The 22,678-nt window shown below is 31.6% G+C and overlaps 1 protein-coding gene across 4 annotated transcripts in view; it reads right to left on the bottom strand.

The window, feature by feature from the left end:
- The window catches only part of LOC108907713 (myogenesis-regulating glycosidase), a 28,746-nt gene extending 14,576 nt beyond the window's left edge, over positions 1-14,170 (bottom strand). Inside the window, exons 1-3 of one of the 4 annotated variants that reach the window (XM_018711508.1) lie at positions 14,073-14,170; positions 8,500-8,732; positions 8,033-8,091 (exon numbers count right to left, since the gene is read on the bottom strand). In XM_018711508.1, the coding sequence (XP_018567024.1) occupies positions 8,033-8,091; positions 8,500-8,721 (281 nt within the window). In that variant the 5' untranslated portion in view covers positions 8,722-8,732; positions 14,073-14,170. Of the gene's footprint in view, positions 1-1,599; positions 1,716-4,871; positions 4,965-8,032; positions 8,092-8,499; positions 8,733-13,715; positions 13,858-14,072 lie in introns of those variants that run through there. The other 3 variants (XM_018711507.1, XM_018711510.1, XM_018711511.1) reach the window with 3 other exon arrangements.
- Positions 14,171-22,678: the final 8,508 nt, after the last annotated feature.

The raw sequence follows: 22,678 nt of genomic DNA, 5'->3' as shown, positions 1-22,678 counted from the left end.
ATATTCTTTCCATCTTTGCATTATTTCCACTTCGTCTGTCAAAATCTGTCCGTGAGCATTTTTCACTGCAGTATTTTCTATCTTTTTCCCTTTTCTCATAGTTTTTAGTACTTTATAAAATAATTTTTGATTACTTTTATAATTTTCTTCCATTTTTGTTCCGAATTCCGACCATGCTTTCTCTTTAGCTGCAGCTATAGTGCTTTTAACAATATTTCTTTGCCTTTTATATTCTTCCAGGCTTTCTTCAGTTTTCTTTGTTAAGTAAACTTTCCATTTTCTCTTTTTACTTTGAACTTGTTGTTTTATTTCTTCATTCCACCACACTGTTTGTTTCCTGTTGTTTAATATTTTACTTGTTCCACATGTCTTCTTGGCACATTCCAATATTATTTCTTTAAACATATTCCATAGTTGATTCGCGCTAATATTTTCATTGTCTGCCAATATTTTGTCTGTTTCTGCGTTTATCAGCTGTTCATATTTTTCTCTCACTTTTGGGTTTGTTAGCATGTATGATTTTATTGTTTCATGTTGTCTCATCTTATCGGTTTTCTCGTTTATTTCGTATTTTGGATTCTTATCATTCTTAATATTAGTTACCACCAAGTAATGATCACTATTTATTTCTGATCCTCTTTTAACTCTCGTATCCATAATTTGCTTTCTATTATTCTTCTCAGTTAACACATAATCGATTAATGATTTTTCTCCTCTGTTGGCTTCTACTCGCGTGTATTTATGTATCTCTTTGTGTTCATAAAAAGTGTTTGTTATAATCAAGTTATTTAATAGGCAATACTCCAGCATTCTCTTTCCATTATTATTTCTTTTATTTTCACCATATTGACCTATTACTGTGTTATATCTTCCATCTTTCTTACCCACTCTACTGTTAAAATCTCCTAATACATATACTATTCCTTTACTTTCTTCAGTGACTAATGTTAATTCCTCCCAGAATGTGTCTTTTATTTCTGCTTTTTCATCTTCATCTGGCCCATATACACATATCACAGTCATTTGTTTTCCATCTCTTTTCTTTATCTCCACTGATAAAATTCTCTCCGTATGTGCTTCCCATTTACTCACACTTTGTATTAATTTTTGATGAATTATGCATCCGACACCTGCTGCTGCCCTTTTATTATTTTCTACTCCACTATATATTAACAAGTGACCATTTTCTAATTCCATCACCCCTTTATTCTTTTTCTTTGTTTCTGACACTGCTAAAATATCCAGTCCTGCATTTTGAAACAAACAAATCCATAAAATTTTATATTAGTGAAAACATAGGAAAACGTTCTATGAGATATGTAAAAATGTACATGTTAGACCGACTATATCCTTTTACGCAGTATGTATATATCATACTTAATATCGATCATACAAAAGTTACAGTGGATACGCATAAAAAGCGGCCTGTATATGATAATAATCATGTGAATAACTAATCAACTCTAATTTGCGTAAAATATGTTTATAATATTTCCATTTTATTCTTAAATATCAAATTATCGTGAAGCTGTTGTTCACTCTTATTGTTGATAATTTTAACACATGGCATATAAATATTCGCTGATTTCACGTACTTACCCTAGTACATTGTTAAATGAACTCCTTCCAGTCGTATTAGTAAAGTGATGCTTTCATATTACTTTTAGATGGACATGTCTCATAGTTAACAAAAACAACTAACTTCACTGTACAAAGCATTTCTGTTAGTGAGATACGACTAGTAAAAAATGTGCATTAAGAGGATTGTACAAATAATACATCTTATAATTGCGATTCGTGAATATAATGTTCAGACTCAAAATCAAACATTTACGGTAGGTAACTAATCATTTATTTTCGTTACAATTCCAGGTAGATTCATTTTTTTAAATATAATTCTGTCTCTATAAGAGTTTAAGAACGTAAGGAAATTATTTTCAACTGTATCCTCTTAAGTATATGCTTCCCTGACAAATATCAATTTAATGAGATAAACTGAGTAAATGAGAAATGAGTGTTTATGTAATCTATGTCATTGAACATAATGTTAGCCAGACGGTTGTTACTGTGCGTACTTATGTTATACAGGGCTTTTAATCATAAATGAGCAGGATTTCAAAAGTAGCTAGAACCATATTTTTTTATACGTGTTTCCTAAGCCTTTAATATAACTTCAGAAGGTTTCTCTTTGGGTCATTCTAGATCAGAAAGCCTTAATAAGCCAAGGGCCGAAAGCCTTTATTTAGAAATACTGGTGTTGATTTTAAACTAACGTTTATCTCTGAAGTTATTTGGTGCCGATGAGCGCTTTTGCCCAGGGGGTGCTTTCTAGGGGACGAAAAATAAAATATTGAAAATAACGCCAGGAATCGATAAAGCCATCAATTTTAAGCAAAAAGTATCTTATGAACATTTTTCGATAAGTCAATATTTTCTGAGTTATTGGTGATATGTACATTTTTTATTAAAAATGACATTTTTCAGTAGTTTTTCTCGAAAAACTGGAAAATAAACATTGTATGAAAAAAAACTTAAGTTTATAGAAAAAGAAAAAAAATAGTTTTTTTTCATTTATGTAGGGGCAATAGGTGCTGATACACGGCTGGTTGAAGATAATTTCATGTCCGTCAAAAATTAATTTGGAAGCATTTAACGTAAAATAACTAAAAAAATATATATTTTTCAAGAAAAATGTACAGAACATTAAAGAACTTTAAAAAATCTTTAAAATGAACTCGACTTTAAGTCATTAGCATAAAAATTAACAGAGTTATGATCAAAATAAAACTGTTAATTCGCTTTTTCGGGAAAAAAAAATCAGTACCTACCTACAAAAACTGATTAATTTTTCACGAGATTTAAAATTAAAGGTAATCCTTCTACAATTTACATTTTTTATGTGCTAACAATATATTATTCAAGTTAAGCGGTTTAGAATGCATATTTTTGGAAATATTACGTTTTGATTGAAAAAAAAATTAATTCCAAAAAAAATTATATATTTTTGAAAAAACTAAAAATAACAAAGATACGAAAAATATTCAAGAGTATAAAAGTTTAGATTTTTTTTCACATACTATTTTGTTTTTATTTTTAATTTGTGTAGGATAAAAATTAACAGATAGAAGTTTGCAGTTGAGGGTGAAGGTAATGTTTTTCAAACCATTTAACCTTAAAATCTCAAAAATAACGCGTTATTTAGATTCAATTTTACAGTATTCTTAGCTGTCGAAATTTCTCTTAAAATCGTTTTTGTGTCGTCCTAATAGCTTTAAAATTAAGGAAGTTGTTATTAAAAAACCAAAGGTACCTCACTGCTTCAATTTTCGGAGAATATCAATATTTTGGTTATCCACAACTTTGAAGCATTCATAGGCGATGATAGATACATAACTATTTTAATATACCTTACAATTATTTTATGTATACATAAATTTATTTTAACAATACCTAATAAATTTGTTTACTATATACTCGTACATAGAATACCTTCACTGTTTCCCTTTAATCTTTTAATAATTCAACAACAAACCCAGTGATCTGATAAACACTATAGGAGAGCATTATAATTCATTTTAAATAATTTAAAAGCCATTTTTTATATATTTTTTCATTGGGGATGGTTTTTAAGGGTCAAAACAATGCGATAAATTATAAATTGTATTGTAAACAGCTAAAAGAATTTAATTTATCCTGTTTGTACTATCAAATCATTCAAACTGTTAAAAACTTTTTTTTTGTTTTTAGGGGTAGTTTTTTAAGGATTGAAATATTGTAATAAACTATTTATAATACCATAAACTGCTGAAAAGGTTTCTATCTATAATATATGCGCTATAAGAATATTTTAAGGTCAAAGAAACTATTAATTTTATATTTTTATCATTAAGGGTGGTTTTTAATGGTTGAAACTTTATAAAAATGACATAAATTATAACCCCCAATATAAAACAATATTTATTCTATATATTAAGATATGATTTTAGTCTATATAACACCTATTTTTATATTTATTCAGTTTTTTAGCATAAGAGGTGGTTTTCATCCCCTAAAAATAAGAAGCACATATATAACTTTTCATCTACAGGGTGAAATAAGCTTCCAAATTTTCATAAAAATCTGATCTATCTGAAAGTATTTGGAGGTTTGACCCTATTTTTCTCTTCGTCGATATAACTTCATCAGCTATGAAGAAATTAATTGAAACATTCAAGGAGACTGAATCAATTAGTGATCTTAAACACATCGAAGTAGTTCACGAGAGTGTTGCTGCACTTAGGCATTTTAGTCAAGAACTGAAGCCTACTGATCACGCAGAGCGACGAGAGATCGTTGAAGGATTATGGTTATGGAGCACTAAGTGGATGCTGATTTTTCGAAAAAAATCCACCAGAGATTGTTGGGAAGCAAATGCATCCACAACGTGTCACTGTTTGGTGCAGATTTTGGGCTGAAGGCATTATCGGATCATTCTTCTTTGAAATTCGAAACCATATTTGTGACGTGAATTACTCACGTTTCTAATGCTTTGCAATTATTTTTTTAAATTTCCACATTTTTCATAGCAGCCTCTTATTTTACAAATATGTCACGTGATATTTACATTTCGTAAATTTACTACCGGTTTATTTATTTATTATACTGTTATCACATTTTTATGAGTATCACTTTGTAAACTTTATCTACAATAAAATATTCATTAAAATACCTTTCGTCAATAAACATTAACTAATTAATGTGTAATACACCAGGAAGTAAACATTTCATTTTGTGTTACTCGAGAAAAAAACATCAATTTGGCCAAATCGATAATTGTTATAATTATTATAGTTAGGCACGTTGATTTGTAAAAGTATACACCAACTACTTACTCAAGAATTTTTTCTTGTATATCAGTGGTGCACTGTATTTTATCATAATCACTTGTCGAAGCCTTCATTTCGTAATCAGTTATTAATTCAGTCTGTCAGCTATTCGCGTAAATAGGTTAGGTATATTTATCTGATTAGATAAAGTAGAGTAATAAAAATTAAACTTAATGTATGAATCTCTTTATAAATGTCAAGACAAACACAGTCAAAAATTATTATTGTTTACAGAGTGTTCGGAAAACTAATGACTCAACATTGACGGAGTTACATAACATCAAATATTTCTTTTGGTGCAACTAAAGGGCTTCAACAACCCTTATTGACCCGAAAGTTAAGAAATGATTGAACTTTTGTCTCAATGTTGTAGTCGTAAACCCAGCTTCCGTCTCCCGTTATGATCCATTGAATGAATGTTTCATCATCATTGGATTGTTCAATGAGTTGCCGACAAACGTCCACAGGACTTTCTTCCTGTTGTTCGGTCATCAAACGAGGAACTTTGCTGTAACTGGATACATGTTCAATTTTTTAGTCAAAATTTCATGGCATAGCCCATTTGCAATTTACATGCACCAGATCTTTAACTTTCTGAACATGGGAGTCATCAGTTGAAATGGAGGGCCTGTCTGGAAGAGAATCACCTTCAATTGACCCGACGACTACTTTTAAAAACATTGCATATAACCCACGGCACCATTTCCGTAAGGTTGTTTTAAAATTTAAACTCGTAACAATATCACGAAAATTAAATGAGATATTAACAATCCAAGAACATGTGGTTACAGAAAAGATTATGTATATATATATATCACCAACTCAAATCTCAATTCAAAAAGTTCGGTTATTTTCTGAACAGGCTTCGTATACAGGGTCGGAAAGTCCCCATGGTTCATCGGCCGTTACGTGAGAGCGATAAAGAAAGTCATAGAAGTCCGTGCGATAGAGAAAGTTGGCTATAACAAAGGCGTCTAATAGTCACCGCCCATTTCGTCTTTCCACAAATAAGATCCACTTCTTATTATTTATTTTTGAACAATCCTAGCATCAGCGATTAAATTTGCACGAGTGTTACTGCAAGTAAAAAGTGTTTGTACTACAAGAGAGTAAGAGAAAAAGAGTATTTTAATTATATCAGTCACTATTCACCGTGAACGAAATAATCACCCTGAAACGGTTGCTAAAACGTCTTAATGATTCGTATAAATTAAAATTTATTCCTGTAACAGATTAGCGTCATAATTACTCGTAATAGTAAAAAATATAATTATATTTTAGGAAATTATATTTAAGTTGCAGTCGTCAAAAATAAATTATATAAAACAGGGTACTCGATCAACATTAGTTTTAAGTACATCGTTGAGGAACCTGAAGGATATTTATGTGGATCACAATATACACCACAATTATTAATAATTAAAATAATAAGCGCAGTATTTTTTAACGAAAAGTTAAATAATTTCAATGAATTTAAAATGCTGGTGTCACTGTTTTCACGGAAATATTTAGGCGTAAGCTAGAATAAATGAAAAATTCCAGTTATTAATAAGTTTACTATCTCCATGTAAATATTGTTATTTAAATCATTTCAAATAATATTTACAATGGTATTGTACATTTAATTATATCTTCCTGCATTAAGGGTATTTGTCGGAGTAATTGAATAGACCCAATCTTCGTTCCAAAAGTACCTTATGGTAAAATATCGTTCATCGTTGTTCACAGAGGGCGCCTTACGACCAATTTTACCGAAAATAAATTTAGTTAATAACTTTTTACCCTGTATGTCTAACATGAAACTTGATTCAAAACCTGAAAGAGCAATCATTTTTCCATTAATTATGTACTCTTGTTTCATTTCGGTATCTCTATCTGTTTTCGAGAAAAATCGATTTAACGAACACTATGTCTTGATAATATGAGAAATTAAAAATTAACAATACAACAAATGAAATACGTAATAATGATTTAAAGTAATTGTTCGAAAAATCCACTGTTGACACTTTACACAACGTTTTCTGAGAAATCTTCAAGTTTGAAACAAAATATTGGGATTGAGTCTGACTTCGTTGGTAGCGATTTGTATTCTTTGCCATAACTCTTCACGCGAACCAATAGATTCTTTGTAAACGATACTTTCATTCGAGATCAAATAGAAAAATTAAGAGGATTGAAGTCGTGACTTCTGGGTGGCCAAGCAAAAATGCTTCCACGGCTTGAAGAAGTTCTACTTTATTTAAGAAGAGACATGTGGTTCATGTACGACGGAGCACCAGCGCATTTTTTTGTCGGCCAGTGCGTGCATATTTAAATGCAGTTTTTCCAAATCGCTGGATTGGCCATGTAAGCATTTTTGCTTGGCCACCCAGAAGTCCGGACTTCAATCAACTTGATTTTTCTTTTTGGTCTCGAATGAAAGAGATAGCTTACAAAGAATCTATTGGTTTGCGTGAAGAGTTATGGCAAAGAATACAAATCGCTACCAACGAAGTCAGACTCAATCCCAATATGTTGTTTCAAACTCGAAGATCTTTCAGAAAACGTTGTGTAAAGTGCATCAGTGTCAACAGTGGATTCTTCGAACAATTACTTTAAATCATTATTACGTATTTCAACTGTTTTATTGCTAATTGTTGTAATAACATGAAGAAACACTTAGTTTGTTTCGCTTTTAATTTCTCGTATTATCAAGACATAGAGTTCGTCAAATCGATTTTTCTCGAAAACGGATCGAGATCTCGAAATGAAACAAGAGTACATAATTAATGGAAAAATGATTGCTCTTTTAGGTTTTGAATCAAGTTTCATGTTAGACATACAGGGTAAAAAGTTATTAATTAAATTTTCGGTAAAATTGGTCGTATGTGGCGCCCTCTGTGAGCAACGATGAAATTACAACACGCATCTTGTTTGCCGCTTAAAAAAATATAGGTTCACAAATTTTCAAGTTCCTAAGTTTCAGAATAATCGCAAAAAAACGATTTAAAATTTTAACTTTCAACACCCTGTATTTCCGAAACTATCAACTTTCGGATAAGGCATGTTTGCGCCAATAGTTACCATTTCACGTGTAGTCCCTGTATATGAGTAGATCCAGCCTCTGAATTTTTTGCTCAGTTTCTGAACAGAATGTACAAATATTGAATAAAAAATTTAGTACGTACCTAGAACTGATGTCAGACTTGTCGTTTTCATCGTCTGCATATTTCGCATCCTGTCCTACCTGCAAAGGAATTATTCTGTACAATATGCATCCCTAAAGCAATGTTTTTTTTATAGTAATTGTATACAGCTTGTCAGGAAGCCACTGCACCCCACAGGAAATAGTTGGGGGTACTCAAATAGGGATATCGAGGTGGTCAAAGCACATGGCCATTTTTTCTATTGAAGGAATTTGGAATACATCCAGAATCGTGCTCTTGCTTTAACCATAAGCTCATATAATTATAGAGAAGTAATATAAAAAAAAATAACAAAGAATAAACTTGTAATTTTGACTTTTAATCAAGAAACGTGTATTTCGCATATTGTTAATTACGTTTTATTTAATTTTTTTTTATTTTTTCCATATTCTATAAAGATGTACATACCACTGGAATACCCTGTATATACACGGTACGTATATACGCACCTCTATAAAATCCTGTAAGTTTGGAAGTGAAATACTATTCCTTCGCGGTAATATAACAATATTTTCTTTGTCCTTCAACTCTTCGCTGGGGCTTTCTTTAATACCAGTGAACTCTGTTTCTTCATCCACATAAGGCAAACTATCTTGATGTGGTGGCGTGTCTACTACAATAGTTGGAATTTCTTCACATCCTCCTACTTTGCTGTATTTGTACTTATTCATATCTAAATTTTCTGAAATGCAGAAAGGTTAAAAATGTGGTGTTCAACTGTTTAGTAACTCTGTAAACTGTAAGGGCGTATTGATCAAAATTTCTAAAATAATCTGTGGCGTTGGCTTTTCTTATATCTTTGTTAAATACGCGTGTTAAGATATTTATGTAAAAGCGATATTTAAAAAAAAGCGAAGACATTTTCTTGCATCCTTGGTTATCAAAATGTACTTAAAAACTTGTCTGTAAAATTTTAATATTTATTCCACTACTGGACATTATAGGTACTAATATGCTGGATTTCTGGTGTGCAATTATTACGTCATTAAAGCAATATTTAAGTTCGACGCCAAAAATTAACTACGTACACTTTGGTTTATTTATGCAATTAATGTATACTGTCCGCAGACAATTATGTTATAAATTTATATGTTCTACGTATGTAATAACTAATTAGTCAATATTGGCTCGCCTTTTTAACACATATTGACTCGGTCTAAAATTTATATTTTTACTAATACTTAGTTTGAGTCGGTTTCAGGATGAATTCGGTTTCAAATTGAAACCATTTACAGAAATTTACAGAGACGTTTTTATACAACTATTTTGATCTAGAAAACGCAAATACTAATGTAAAAGTGTAGTTATAGCTTCTCAAACTTAACGTGGAGGATAAAATAGCTTTGCAGACCATGCTGGTAGCATCCGAATACTTTCATGCTACCACCAAGGGCAATTTCATGGTTATTGTATATAGATCTTTCCGGAATGGTGTTAACATTCGTTGCCTTATTGAACACCAAACCTATCTTTCGATTTGCCAAGTAAATTTTTATTACAATATCAAAAAAGTCGCACAATTTCAAATTGTCCCTCAAGAGCTGTAGTTTCATTGCTACATAAGCTTACAACCAACTACTCCAATACCTGTGGCACTGTCTGTGTTGGAACTATCAATAAGTTTTCCTCCAATTGTTACATCTAATGTGGTGTGGTGTCATTTTCGTTTCTATTTATATTATTATATAGAGTAGTAGAAGATTTGGCCAGGTTTTTAAAGCTATTGGTGACGACGTTATGAGACCTGTTATACTTAGATCAATCTCTGAAATTTAATTAATTTCTCTTTTGCGGTCTGTTTGACTTTAAGCTTCACTTTTCAAACGTTCTGTCATTTTCTTTGCTTATCTATACTACTACTATAAAGAAAAATATAATTTTGTGCTCATAATTAATTGTTATTTGTTTAACTTGGCAGTAAAGCACTAGATTTAATGCCGCGACTGGTATTTAACAGACGAGGCGCAGCCGAGTCTATTAAAGCAGCCAAGACCAAGGCATTAAATCTACTTTACCGTCAAGTTAAACACGTACTTTTTTCGTCGATCAATTTAAATTTTTTCATAATAACAAACAAAGCTATATATACTTTATACTATTAAAACCGTTTGATACTTCTTTCTTCTTTGTGTGGTTGCTATGAGACGAGCGTTATTAAGTAAATAACTTAGGTACACAGTAACCGCCATATTGTTCCTATTTACATCCATAAAAATAACTATTTGTTATTTGAGATGGAAGAATTCACATTAACTCCGCCAGAAATTATTGAATCATCAAAGCAAATAGAGTGTAATTTATTACCAGAAAAATCGAAGAAGGTATACCGGCATATAAAAAAATTATTGGTTATCGGCCTGAGAATAACATTATGTCTTTTACAGAAAATGTACTATTGATATATTTTTCTGAATTAAGCAAAATTCTTCAAAAATCTTCTTTATTATGGTCAATATATGCGATGCTCAATGCTATTTTGAATGTCTTTAACATCGATGTTGGAAAGTATCTAAAATTAAAAGCATACTTGAAACGGCAATCGGATGGATATCGCGCTAAAAATCACGCGTTTTAGAAAATAAACAAATTAAAACATTTATAATGGGGGCCCCTGATGATCCGTATTTAGGTAAAAAGGTAATAATAAACAAAATATTTTTGTAAAGGAAGAATACTGACTACTAGTGAAAACACTTCGAACTATACGGGGTAATCTATAAAAATTAAACTACAGCTTCCTAACGATATTTGTAATAGAAAAGTCGTATACGAAAAAGTTCTATTTTTGCGTTTTTTTTTTTGCGAATTAAAGTTCATTTATGGATCAAAATATTTTCTCTGGAACGGTCCTGTCCGTATGTTACATGAGTTACGTGCTGTAGACCAACAGCGTAAACAAATCGTCGTTGATAGAAGATAGAAAGATACTTCTCAATTTCTGGGCAAAAGTACAAACTAAGAAAAATAGATATTTTAAAAAACTGATATTTTCTTATTATAATTAATAGTAATTACTATTTTAAATGCATTGTTGTTACTGCAAGAGTTCGCAAACAAAACCACATCCGTAAGCATCTGTAGTTAGTTGCCAACTGCGTGCATTAAACAAACTCCATCAAAATATGGAACAAAATGAAATAAAACTTACCATTTCTAGAGAAAATGTTGAAGTTGATCCCCATTAGCGCGGATACAAGCATGGCAGCAATACACCCAATTTTGCCGAATATTTTCCCAAATTCTAGGTATTCCCCTAATTGTGTCAGCAGCTTCAAGTATACGGTTTCGCAATTCTTCCACCGTAGCAATTGAAATTTTATAAACCAATGACTTCAAGTGACTCCAAAGATAAAAGTCCATTGGAGTTAGATCGGGTGACCGAGGTGGCCACGGCACAGGACCAAAGTCTCCAATCCATCACTGAGGAAATATTTCATTCAAAAGTGTCGTTACTTCTCGAGTACTGTGTGGAGGAGCCCCATCTTGAAGATAAAACATGCTGGCTCGAACTTGTAATACCGCATCGTCCGATAATAATTCAGGCAACCGGTTCTCCAAAAAGTCAGTATATGTTGATCCATTTGGTCGTTCGTCCTTCAAAGAAATGGGGACCCACAAGTACATCGCCTATTATGCCAGCCCAAACATTTACCGAAAACCAATGTTGAAAATGAGTTTCCCTAATCGCGTGAGGATTTTCATCGGCCCATATGTGCATATTATGTAAATTCATTTCATCACGGGTAAATGTCGCCTCATCTGTTACACAAACATAAGCAGGAAAGTCTACTTGATTGGCACATTGCCGTAAAAACCATCTGCAAAAACGTATTCGTTGATCACAATCCGGGGGTAAAACCTGTTGAACTTATTGCAGATGATGGGGGGCCAACAGCTGGCGCCTTAAGATGCGATGTACGGTACGAGATGAGGTTCCTACTTGCTGTGCGAGTCGTCGAGTACTAATTGTGGGGTCTTCTTCAAGATTTTCCAACACTGCATCTTCAACATTAAGGTTCACTTGCTGACTACGTCCTTCTTCTCGAGGAATAACACTTCCTGTATCTCGCAGCCGCTGAACGCACTGTAGGATTGTATTTGCACATGGGGGGTGACGTTGTGGTCGTCGTTCCCGATACAACCTAATCGCCGCGAGCGCATTTTCTCCGGCTGCACCATACACTAACACCATATCGACACGTTCGGAAATAGTAAATGCATTGTTTTCTCAGTTCATTGTAAAACTAGTTTGTGCACAAACTAAAAAATTAAACAATGTAAGAAATAAGAATATCGTTTTTAATGTAATCGGCACGCTATTCTTATTTTTTACTTCTTTATAAAAATTACACTGTCATTATCGTGGAATTACAAAATAAAAACTTTTGTCTGGAATCTTTCGCTTTTTAACATTGATGGGTTGAAGGACGATGCTTAATATTTATTAATTAATTGAATAATGAATTCAACACAAATACAAAATCAGTTGACTGCACAAATTTGTTGACAATGTAACCTAACCTTCTTTTAGTATTACTAGTACCTATTAGATTATACCGACTTAAATTATAAGGTTGCATCTCGGGTCGCAAAAAAACATTTCCAAAGTTTTTAATAAATAACACAGGGTCGGCCTTCATTATCGTCGAATAAATGAACTTAAATTTACAAAAAAAAAACGCGAGAATATAACTTTTTCGTATAAGACTTTTCTATTACAAATATCATCAGGAAGCTGTAGTTTAATTTTTATAGATTATACATGCCACACCCTTTATAGACGAAGTAAATGTTTCAAAACAAACAGGACAAGGGATATCCCTTACAGGCTGTTCTAATTTCACTATAAATGTTTACAATAAATAAACTTACTTTCGTTAAAGAACAAATTTTAATTTTTAATTTAGCGGCAGTAAAAACTATTTTAATGCTTAGTCAGTGAATGTGACACTTTAGTGCCTCACAGCTGTCACTAAAACTACGCCTTTAAATCGATCGGTGAAAAAAATCATTTATGTGCACTTGTTACATAATTTAAATATATTTTTTTGAATATAACACCCTGTATATATTTCATTCAATATCGATTAATTTTCATTTTCGTCGATTAACGGTCTATGCAGAGAATTATGCGTGAATGTAATTTATTTTATAACCTTCTAACTTCCTTAAATGGAATAAAAAGCTATTTAATTCTGTTACAGCGTTTGTGTTGCAGCATTTCAAACTTTAAGCAAGTTATTTTGGTCACCCATTACATCATTAGAGAACTTATTCATCGAACAGGTGACTGAGGAAATCAGAAAAATAATCCCAGGTGTGTATTGATTTACGTGGATTCGCTGTTAGAATAATAAATTTCATTACTTACTTTCTTACTTCCTCAAAATCGAAATAATGATAATAAAGGTCTTGTCTTAAAAAAAGTACAACTTGGTTTGATTTAAAACTATCAAATCTGATCGATATTTCTGTAAAATTAAATTGATCATAAAATACAACATATTAATTGTGTTATCGTAAAATTATTCGGATCACAACGTAACAAACCTACGATGGGGATATAAATATCGTAATTTTCGAAGCAATAGGTATAAATTAAAATTTAAAGGCCAGTACATGTGTAGGTAAAAATAAATAATTTGATTTTTTGTTGCATACATACCTTTATCACTTTTTGTAATATAGGGACACAAAAGATACTAGTTTTTGTAACTTATTTGTGTTGTACACACCTCGCGTTATCTAAATCCGTTTGAAATAAGTAAGCCTGCACATCTAGAAAACATTTAACGAACTGTGTAAAATGTTAATTTACATACATGTTATTTGTTTATTCCGCTTCACGTCAAAGAGGATGAGAAAAAGTGATATTTATTTTTCTCTTTAATATGTTTACCGCAAACCATCAGATCATTAGATACACACATAACCTATATTATTAATAACAAAAAGTTACAGAAGTGTATAATTAATTAAACAACCAACAAATTAAATACCGCGCACGGCCTTAAGTACTCACATTAAATTAGTCTAAGACAACAAACACCTTCCACATTTTGAACTAACTAAAATGACCTTTAACTATTCCCACGAGATGCTTTATTTTGCTCCTACCATTTTATTGCAAATTTTTAATTACATTTTATTATTTTATTGCGGAGTAATTGCTGTTCGCCGTTACGTCAGAGTGTACCACAATTTTCATTCTACTTTCGTCGTATTTTCAAAGTTTATGTTAAACTATCAGTGGCTACACGTTTATGTTTTTTAAACATTGTTTCCGTGCATACGGGTTAAACTAGTATACATGTGTAAATACTTTTAGTTATCTTTTCAATATACAGGGTGGCCAAACGGTCGAAAAACGCCACAAATTGAGCGTCCCACTTTGATAATATACCTTTTTAGTAGTGACGTCGCATACGCCAAATAATAGGCAAACCCAGAGTGCACATTGTCATGAAGAATTTCTCAATTTTTTACTAGATCGACTTTCGACCTTATCTAATTTGGATATAAGTGCTAAAAAATGGCTTCTTTATCATGACCTTAAACATAGCGATATTCTGGCAATATTTGAAATTTTTTTACTTTTATAGTAATTAAAAAATTAAAATTATATCAATGTTACTGAGCATGCGCATTAAAAATAATTTCATGTAAGCGAAGTAGCCTCGCGACAAGGTATCAATCAAGAAGAAGTTTGGATGTGGTTAAGAGTACTTCTATAATAAATCACTTGAAGAAAAAAACACTGGATAAACACACTGACACAGTACAACACCAGGAAAAACAATAAGATTGGAAATTGAAAAATAAAATTGTGAGAATGAAGGAAGAAAATCAGCAGTGATAGATAATTTGTTTTACTTAGTAGAACTAGAAAACGTCAAGATTAAACAAAGCAATAGAAAATACGCTAATGATGACAGCGATAACATATCAACAAGACCTCACCTGCGTATGAGGCTATTTTTTCCGAGCATGAGCATTAGGAATAACACGGCTAATGTTAAATTTTTACTTTATTTAAATTTAGGAATATTTTTTTATGTGGTTTTTTGTAAGTTTTAAGCGCACTAGTGTATCTATTTTACCAAACACATGTTGGTTGTTCTTAATTACTTCTTAAAGTTGATCATTTTTATAGTATTTATGTAAATAATGCACAAGAGTCAGATTCGGTCTGTATAATTTCAACTATGACAATTTGTTGCGGGTTGCCTTGTTGCCTAAATATGTGACGTCACACTAAAAGAGTCTATTGGGAGTCATTCTTGGATAGGATGGAAATGGACTGCATGTCTCTGATGATCGCGTGACAGCACTATTTGAGGAATAGTAAGTTGTTTACTTACTAATTGAATACCTGTTGATGGATATCATCGAAAGCGTGCACTATTTGTTCGATTCTTGTGAATTGTTACATTACGTGCATTCTCGTGTTTCGCGTATACTCTTGCAGAAGACATCTTCATATCAGTAGTAGCCATATGTACAGGGTGAGTCAGTTTTTTGTAGTAGGATTTTAACAGTTGATAAAGAATCATTTTTTAATAAGAAAAATTCCTATAAACGTAGGTCTTAGAACGCTTCGTTTGTGAAATATAGGGTGTTGAAAACAAACTTTTTTAAGAATTTTTCTATCTCTAAAGGACCAACATTATATTGAACTGAGATTTGGTATTAATAACACATTAGTTATGGTGAATAAAACAAAGATATCTGTTATCCATTAATGTGACACCAGTGACGTGCCTGAGGTGGGTTACTGCCTCCTTTAAAAAAATAATTCGTACGCCCGTGGATTTTTCTGGAAAATAACATCATTTTTAAATTTTTTTGATCAATTCTGAACAAAACAGCTCTCTTTCAATTTTTTATAAAATGAACGGTTTTTGGTTAAATTCATTTGGCATGAAACTGTTCCAACGATATTGGTAATACATTTGTAATAAGAAAAATATGATGTACCCTGGAAATCAACAAAAACGATTAAATGTCATAACGTTGACATAAGAACGCAAACATTGTGTAACGTGTGTGTCAATTAGTTCTTTTTTTAAGTTCTGTGTTTGTTTTTTCATTTTTTTTTTTAGTTTAATATCTGTTGGTCTTTTAGAGACATTAAGAAAAATTCTTAAAAAAGTTTGTTTTCAACACCCTATCTCTCACAAATGAAGCGTTCTAAGACCTACGTTTATAGGACCTTTTCTTATTAAAAAATGAATCTCTATCAACTGTTAAAATCCTACCACAAAAAACTGACTCACCCTGTATATCCATCATATCAGCATATTTCAAGTTAACACATTTAAAGGCCATTTTTTAATCAATTTGTGCTACTAATTTACACACGATTAAAATGAGCTAAAATTTGATATTATGTAAATACATTCGGCAATTGTTTTTTCGCTCTTACAACTATTGTCAAAAATGATTCCAGTTTATTCACATTATTTTTTGCTTTTTGTAAAACTGTGGCATATACCGAAATATTTTAACCGATATTTTTTACTTCAGTTTTGTTGTGTATGTAATTTTTAATTTAAATTTTTTCTTGTTCTAAGTTTATTGCAAGCTATACAAAAATTGAAAATATATTATTTTTGCTAATTTCTCTGGGTCGTTCGAAAATGGAAACAGATTTTCACCATTTCTCGTTCTCTTCCAAATCCAAATACCGCTGTAAAACGAGTAGCTAGCTGCAAACACTCTAAATACAAGAACAAAAGTGGATGGCTAAGTTTAAAGATCTGCAACCAGCATTTCGTAGTTGATGACCATGATATATCGTCGTGTGATGTCCGTTTTTAGTATGAAAGGAGGCGTAGAAAAATAGAAGGTAGTCCTTATGTCCTAAAAAAAAATACACCAAACTTTATATTATATTTAATAAGAAGTAATTATTTTATGCTTCCTATACTACAGCTGTTCCCTTAGAGCATATACTACAAGGAAGCAAAGTGTAGATGCTGTAGAGAGAAAGCGATAGTTTGGGTACTACCTCTCTTTCTCTCTAATAGTTGAGGAAGAGTGGGGAAATCCCGCCCTTCACCCGAACATTGGCCAATCACGTGCCTGCGGGAAAGAGAAAGATAGTACCCAAACTATATTTTTCTCTCTTTGTCACTCTTCTACACTGTCGCCTTAAGCGTGCTTCCTCTATGAAGTTGATGCTCTAAGGCTGTTTCAAAATACCAAGTAGGTACTTGAATTGCCACAAACTCTTGAAATCAAAATATGACGAACTAATTTTAACCTTTACCCGAGGCTGTGTCTTTTAATCGCTAGAGAGCTTTTTAAGTGGGTAAATATTTTTAGTTTCTTCTAAATAATTGTAGAACGTTTTTTCTGATTTCTTCACTTCAAAACATAGTATGTACTGCAAGCTGCTACGGTGAACGCCACGCCGACAATGTCTTTCTCGGATGTCGAATGCGGATAATTCCAACAAATATCGTACAGACTGTACATATCTTTTAAGACTTGATTTTTAGTGATCACTTACCGATGGGGTACGGATACGTATCTTAACAGATTGTACCGGTAATTAACCAGGTCAGTTTTAAGTAATTATTTATAATGTACAAACATATAAAGTTAATCAATTATCTACTGAATAAATTTAACGGATTGCGAGTAATCAAGTCAAATATAATTAACTTTTACGGACAAATGCAATTATTATTAAAATTATAAAATAACAGTAAAATATCACATGTCAGAGAGTTCCGTTAATAACATTTATTGTTCGATATGCTTTGGTATGGAGAAATAAACAGTACGATATATTTGTTTTAGATGTACCCAATAAAAAAGATACAGGGTGATAAATTTACACTTACAGAAACACATGCATAATTTGAATAAACTTATTTCATTCTTTTATTGAAATAATTACTTAAGCAAAAATAAACTATTTATTACACCTTTAATTGCGAATATTTTCTCAAAAATGGTACAGATTATCGATATCGAATGATATTTTTATTATGGGCACTTCTCTCCATGAGATTATTGCAAGCCTACCCACCTTAATCTAAGCTTAATCTTATTTCTCTTTTAAATATTGATACACTTGAAATATTATAGGCACTATATACTATGTATGTATAGTATAGATGTCACAGTCACACGAGTATAATGTAACGTAAATATCCGTAATACGAGTGAGTTTCCAATATAATCGTATATATTTAAAACGAAATAAAGTCAATAAATGTGTTTGCCTTGTTTTATTAAGTTCTAAGTTGTTAATGTCGTACTGCATGCACCTGCATTTGCAAACCTTTATTCAACCAGCTTTCAAATTAAACCGATGAGGCTCCAAACCGCTCGCAACGACTAGAGCCACAGAGACGCATGGAAAAACCCGCCTCACACACAAACCACAAGCACAAGCAGGGATCAAGTGTCGTGAATGAAAATTCGGAAAGGCCAAAAATGAAATTCTAAGGCGAATATCCTTGTCGGACCACAGCGGAGCCACCATGACCTGCGATCGAACGTCGACTCTGTAATTCATTGACCAGAACGCTTACATGATCAGCTTTCAAACACATTGTATGTTGTACATTCTTCTGCAGATTCCAAACCTATTAGCTACTGTTAATAAATTATTATCAATAACACCATTTCCATAAATTCAGATCTAAAATTGACATTACGCGAAAATGCATAGTTACTTAGAAAATGGATGGAAAAGTTGCTGACAGTTGAATATTTGGAGCCATTTTTCGGTAGATTTGAAGTATATTAAATATATTTCGCGATTTAGAACCAGTCAAAGTCACTGTAAAGGAAGATGTAACGAGCATATTCAATGAAAACTTCGTTCTGTATATTAAGCTTAACCATAAAAAGTTTTCAGAGAGTTATATCATTAAAAACAAATTGGTTTCCACACACCCTTCAAGGTGCCTACACTAAAAAAATGTGTCGTACAGATAAAACCAACTAGATAGTGGCACGCCCAGAAAAAAAGTTTGGGAAGGGGCCGATTCAAAAGGAGGTCACAGTAATTATACATGTACAATTACAGTTAATTTAAGCAGTTATATTGTTAATACATAATCGTAGTAGTCGTGTATCATCTTTAATTTAAAATATAGTCACTGTAGTAGCGATGAGCGAGAAATAATAGAAAAATAGTATATTATAAGGTGTAGTTTCAACAAGAAATGAAAAAATCATGGAAGCAGACACGCGAAAATCAAATTCCCAACTTCTCAAGATCGTAAACAATGTCGCGTGGATCATCAAATGTCAAATATTATATTCAATTGCACTTCGTTGTCTTTGAGACCATCAGAAAAGTAAATACGACTTTTCTATGAAGAATTCATTTTTATATAGGTATAAAAAACAATTGAATATCTAGACTGAAATCTTTTATGTACGTATATAAGCAGAGTAGTGGCTTCTAAAGGCGGTATAGACCCTTAAGGTAAACCCCCGAAAGTTGTTTTTCCAAGATATCTCCGAAGCTTTTCAAGACATTTGGTAGCATAAAAACATTTTTTTAAGATTTAACATCTTCATCGGTCGGCATTTTATTGTTTCAAACATTTTTCTAATTTCATGTTTATGTTCCAAACCCGTCAATTCCATAAAACTATGGTTCATAAAAGAGACAGAAATGCGTGTTAGTCCGTGAAACTGAAAGTTTTCCCTCTCATTTATTAAAACGGTAATCTTTTACCAAGTTAAAAGTTTTATGCACGGCAGAAATTTATATTAATAATACCAGGTCCACAGTGGTTTCCAAGAAGACATCAAAATGGTTTAAAAATAGATTGTCTTAGAAGGAATGCCGCTATTAAAAGAATTAGTGGCTAATTATCCTGATTACTTCATCTTTGGATGGATGAACAAACTTTTCTGACATGATATTTAGAACGAATATTGAATGGCTTTACAGCTTCATTAAATTATGAAGCAATTTGGAATTATATTATATAATTGGCTCTTAGAAATGTAAATCGTATATTAGTAATAGGTTTCGTTTCAAACTGTACTATTTATTTGCTAAACGAGGTGTGGATTTGACAATTTATCTCACTGATATAAAGCTTGTTTAGCATTTAATTCTATGTGCATATCCTGCCGTTGCTGATGATGCATTCCATCCGATTGCAATGGCAGCACCATATGTGCTGCAAAAGAAAATTAATCAATAAAAATGAATTACTTACTTAAACAACTAATGCATCTACCGAACGTAATTTTATAAGTTTAATGGGAATGGAAAACTTTACGAATTATATCTGTAAAGAAAAATTATTAAATGAAATATGTGATTAAAATTTTTATGATGTCTGGATTTCTTATTTTGTGGGATTTTTTTATTACTTGTCTTTTTTAAATTTCTATTTTAGCCAAATTGAAAAACATAATAAGTTGTGCCAAAAGGTTCAGTTAAAGGGTTGATTCTATACATTTAGTTTTACCTATTCACAAGTTGTTCACGCTGAGAAAGTAGATAATTTTTTATAATTACATACAACACTTTAAGTTGATAACGTGGCGAAACTCCTTCTGTCTCTTCAAGATCTTTAAATGCCATAATTAAAGAACATCTTAGACTATCTTAGAGAGAGATATGTGGCATAACAGTTATATTATTCAAAGGAATAACACAAACGTTTTTGGGAAAACAAATAATTGGTAAGGAAGAAAACTAAAACACGGTTTTTCAATATATTTGATGTTATGTTACATCACGAGGTAATTTCTCTTCGCAAAATTTGTTATGGTGTCTGAAAATACTCGTCGTCTTCAAAATCCACTTTGAATCGTTCGAATATCTCTTTTCCTCTCTAAGAAATCATTTGTTAAAATGTATAAGTTTGATGTTTTTATCAATAATCAGATGCTTTGACTTTGAGGGCTGAAGAATAAATGTTATAGTGGTCGTAATTTGAAAAATTCTTGAATTTTTTCATTAATAATGTTGCATTAAATGGTAAAATTTATATCCATGTTCCTTTCTAGAAATATAGACAGAAATTCATCTTTATTCCATCCGCCATTTTGAATTCCGTAATTCTGATTTCGTGTTCGTAATCAGCGTTCCCGAAAACCTAAACACTAGTTTGATTTTTCTCTTTTTCTGAGTCTTCACCAGATGCTCCTTAATTTTACGAACATCATCGAATTCACTAAACTAATTAAATTGAACAGACGATTTCTCGGAAAGGCGAGAAGATATTCGAATGATGAAAAATTGATTTTGAAGGGAGAGTAGTACTTTCATATGCCGCAACGAGTATTTGGGAAAAATAATTCGTGATGTTATATAACTTCGAATGTTGTGAAAAAAACGTGCTTTTCGCAGTCTTAGTCAAAGTTTGACTCTTTAGGGTTGCCCAAAAAAGTCCAAACCCAAAGATCTCACATATCTTTTCCGACGCATTTTGATGAGCTGAAAACGATCCCCTAGTGAGAATCGCTCAATCATGGTCCAAAATTGATTTTGCTATGCTCTACATAATATCTGAAAGTCGATTTTTTAATCAATAATTTAAAAAGTTGTACCTAATAAAAAAATAATAGGAATTTATGAAATATTTTATTATTTCTAATTAGTATTGCTAATAGTAGTAAAAAAAATTGTTGGATATTTTGTGCGGTATTGACTTTTATGCTGTTAAATGATAGCTAAAAACATTTTTAAGCGATTACATTAGTAATATCATCTAATTCAGAATTAAAAGATACTTTAGAATTGTCATAAAAATTGCAGCGACATATTAAAAAAAATACATCTGATAATGGGCCCTCCAGAACGAAACGTCGGATTGTAAAAATGTTGACGCCATTGGATAGAGCGAAAAAAGTGGCATTGTAAATATGCAATTTATTTTAAAAGTCGTTTTCAAATAAAGCCAGAGAAAAAATAAAAAGATGTTTATAGCAATACTGTACAAAAATACAGTTTTGTGTCAAACAATGAGACACAGTTTTTTTTTTATTTTTTCCGTAGAATTGAATAGTGTAATGAGTTTTTGAATGTTTTTTAATTTAAACAATTACTCAAAAATTCATTGTTGCAAGTAATTTTTTATTTTTTTTTTGCATTTTGAGCATGTTTTTGAACTGTGATTACAAATTTTTTTATTTCACCAAAAAGTATGTCAAAACGAAAAAAAAGATTTTTTTTATCTAAAAAAATTTGTGGTTATTTAAGACACAGAAAGGTATACTTTCACCAAGTTTCGTCAAAATTAAATTATTTTTGCGGAAATGAGAAATAAAAAACGAAAAATCAGAAAAAAGCCTGTTTTCCACATTTTTCTCGGAAATTTTGGGGTTATCTTAAAAAGTGATTTCTACATAAGTTGTAGATTTTTGTATGATCTACAACTTTTGTATTGGATACTTTTTTGTTTGATGTCAACTTTCGCCAGAAATCCCAATGATACAATTTTCCACAACTTTTCAACCCCCCAGATCAACCCTCCGGCACACTTGCTCACGCATTTATTTATTTTTTATCCAGGTAACAGTTTTCTTTTTTTCCCATCTAAATGAGTTATTTCGATCGGTCTATACGCTTTCGAGTTTTTTTTTGTGTCAGGTGTAATTAACAAATTATAAAATTATAACTTAAATTGGAACACC

The sequence above is a fragment of the Anoplophora glabripennis genome, unplaced genomic scaffold, assembly GCF_000390285.2.
Source record: "Anoplophora glabripennis isolate ALB-LARVAE unplaced genomic scaffold, Agla_2.0 scaffold200, whole genome shotgun sequence".
In the NCBI taxonomy this organism is placed as follows: Eukaryota; Metazoa; Arthropoda; class Insecta; order Coleoptera; family Cerambycidae; genus Anoplophora; species Anoplophora glabripennis.
The sequence above is the reverse complement of the archived record's forward strand: the minus strand, read 5'-3'. Positions and strand labels throughout refer to the sequence as shown.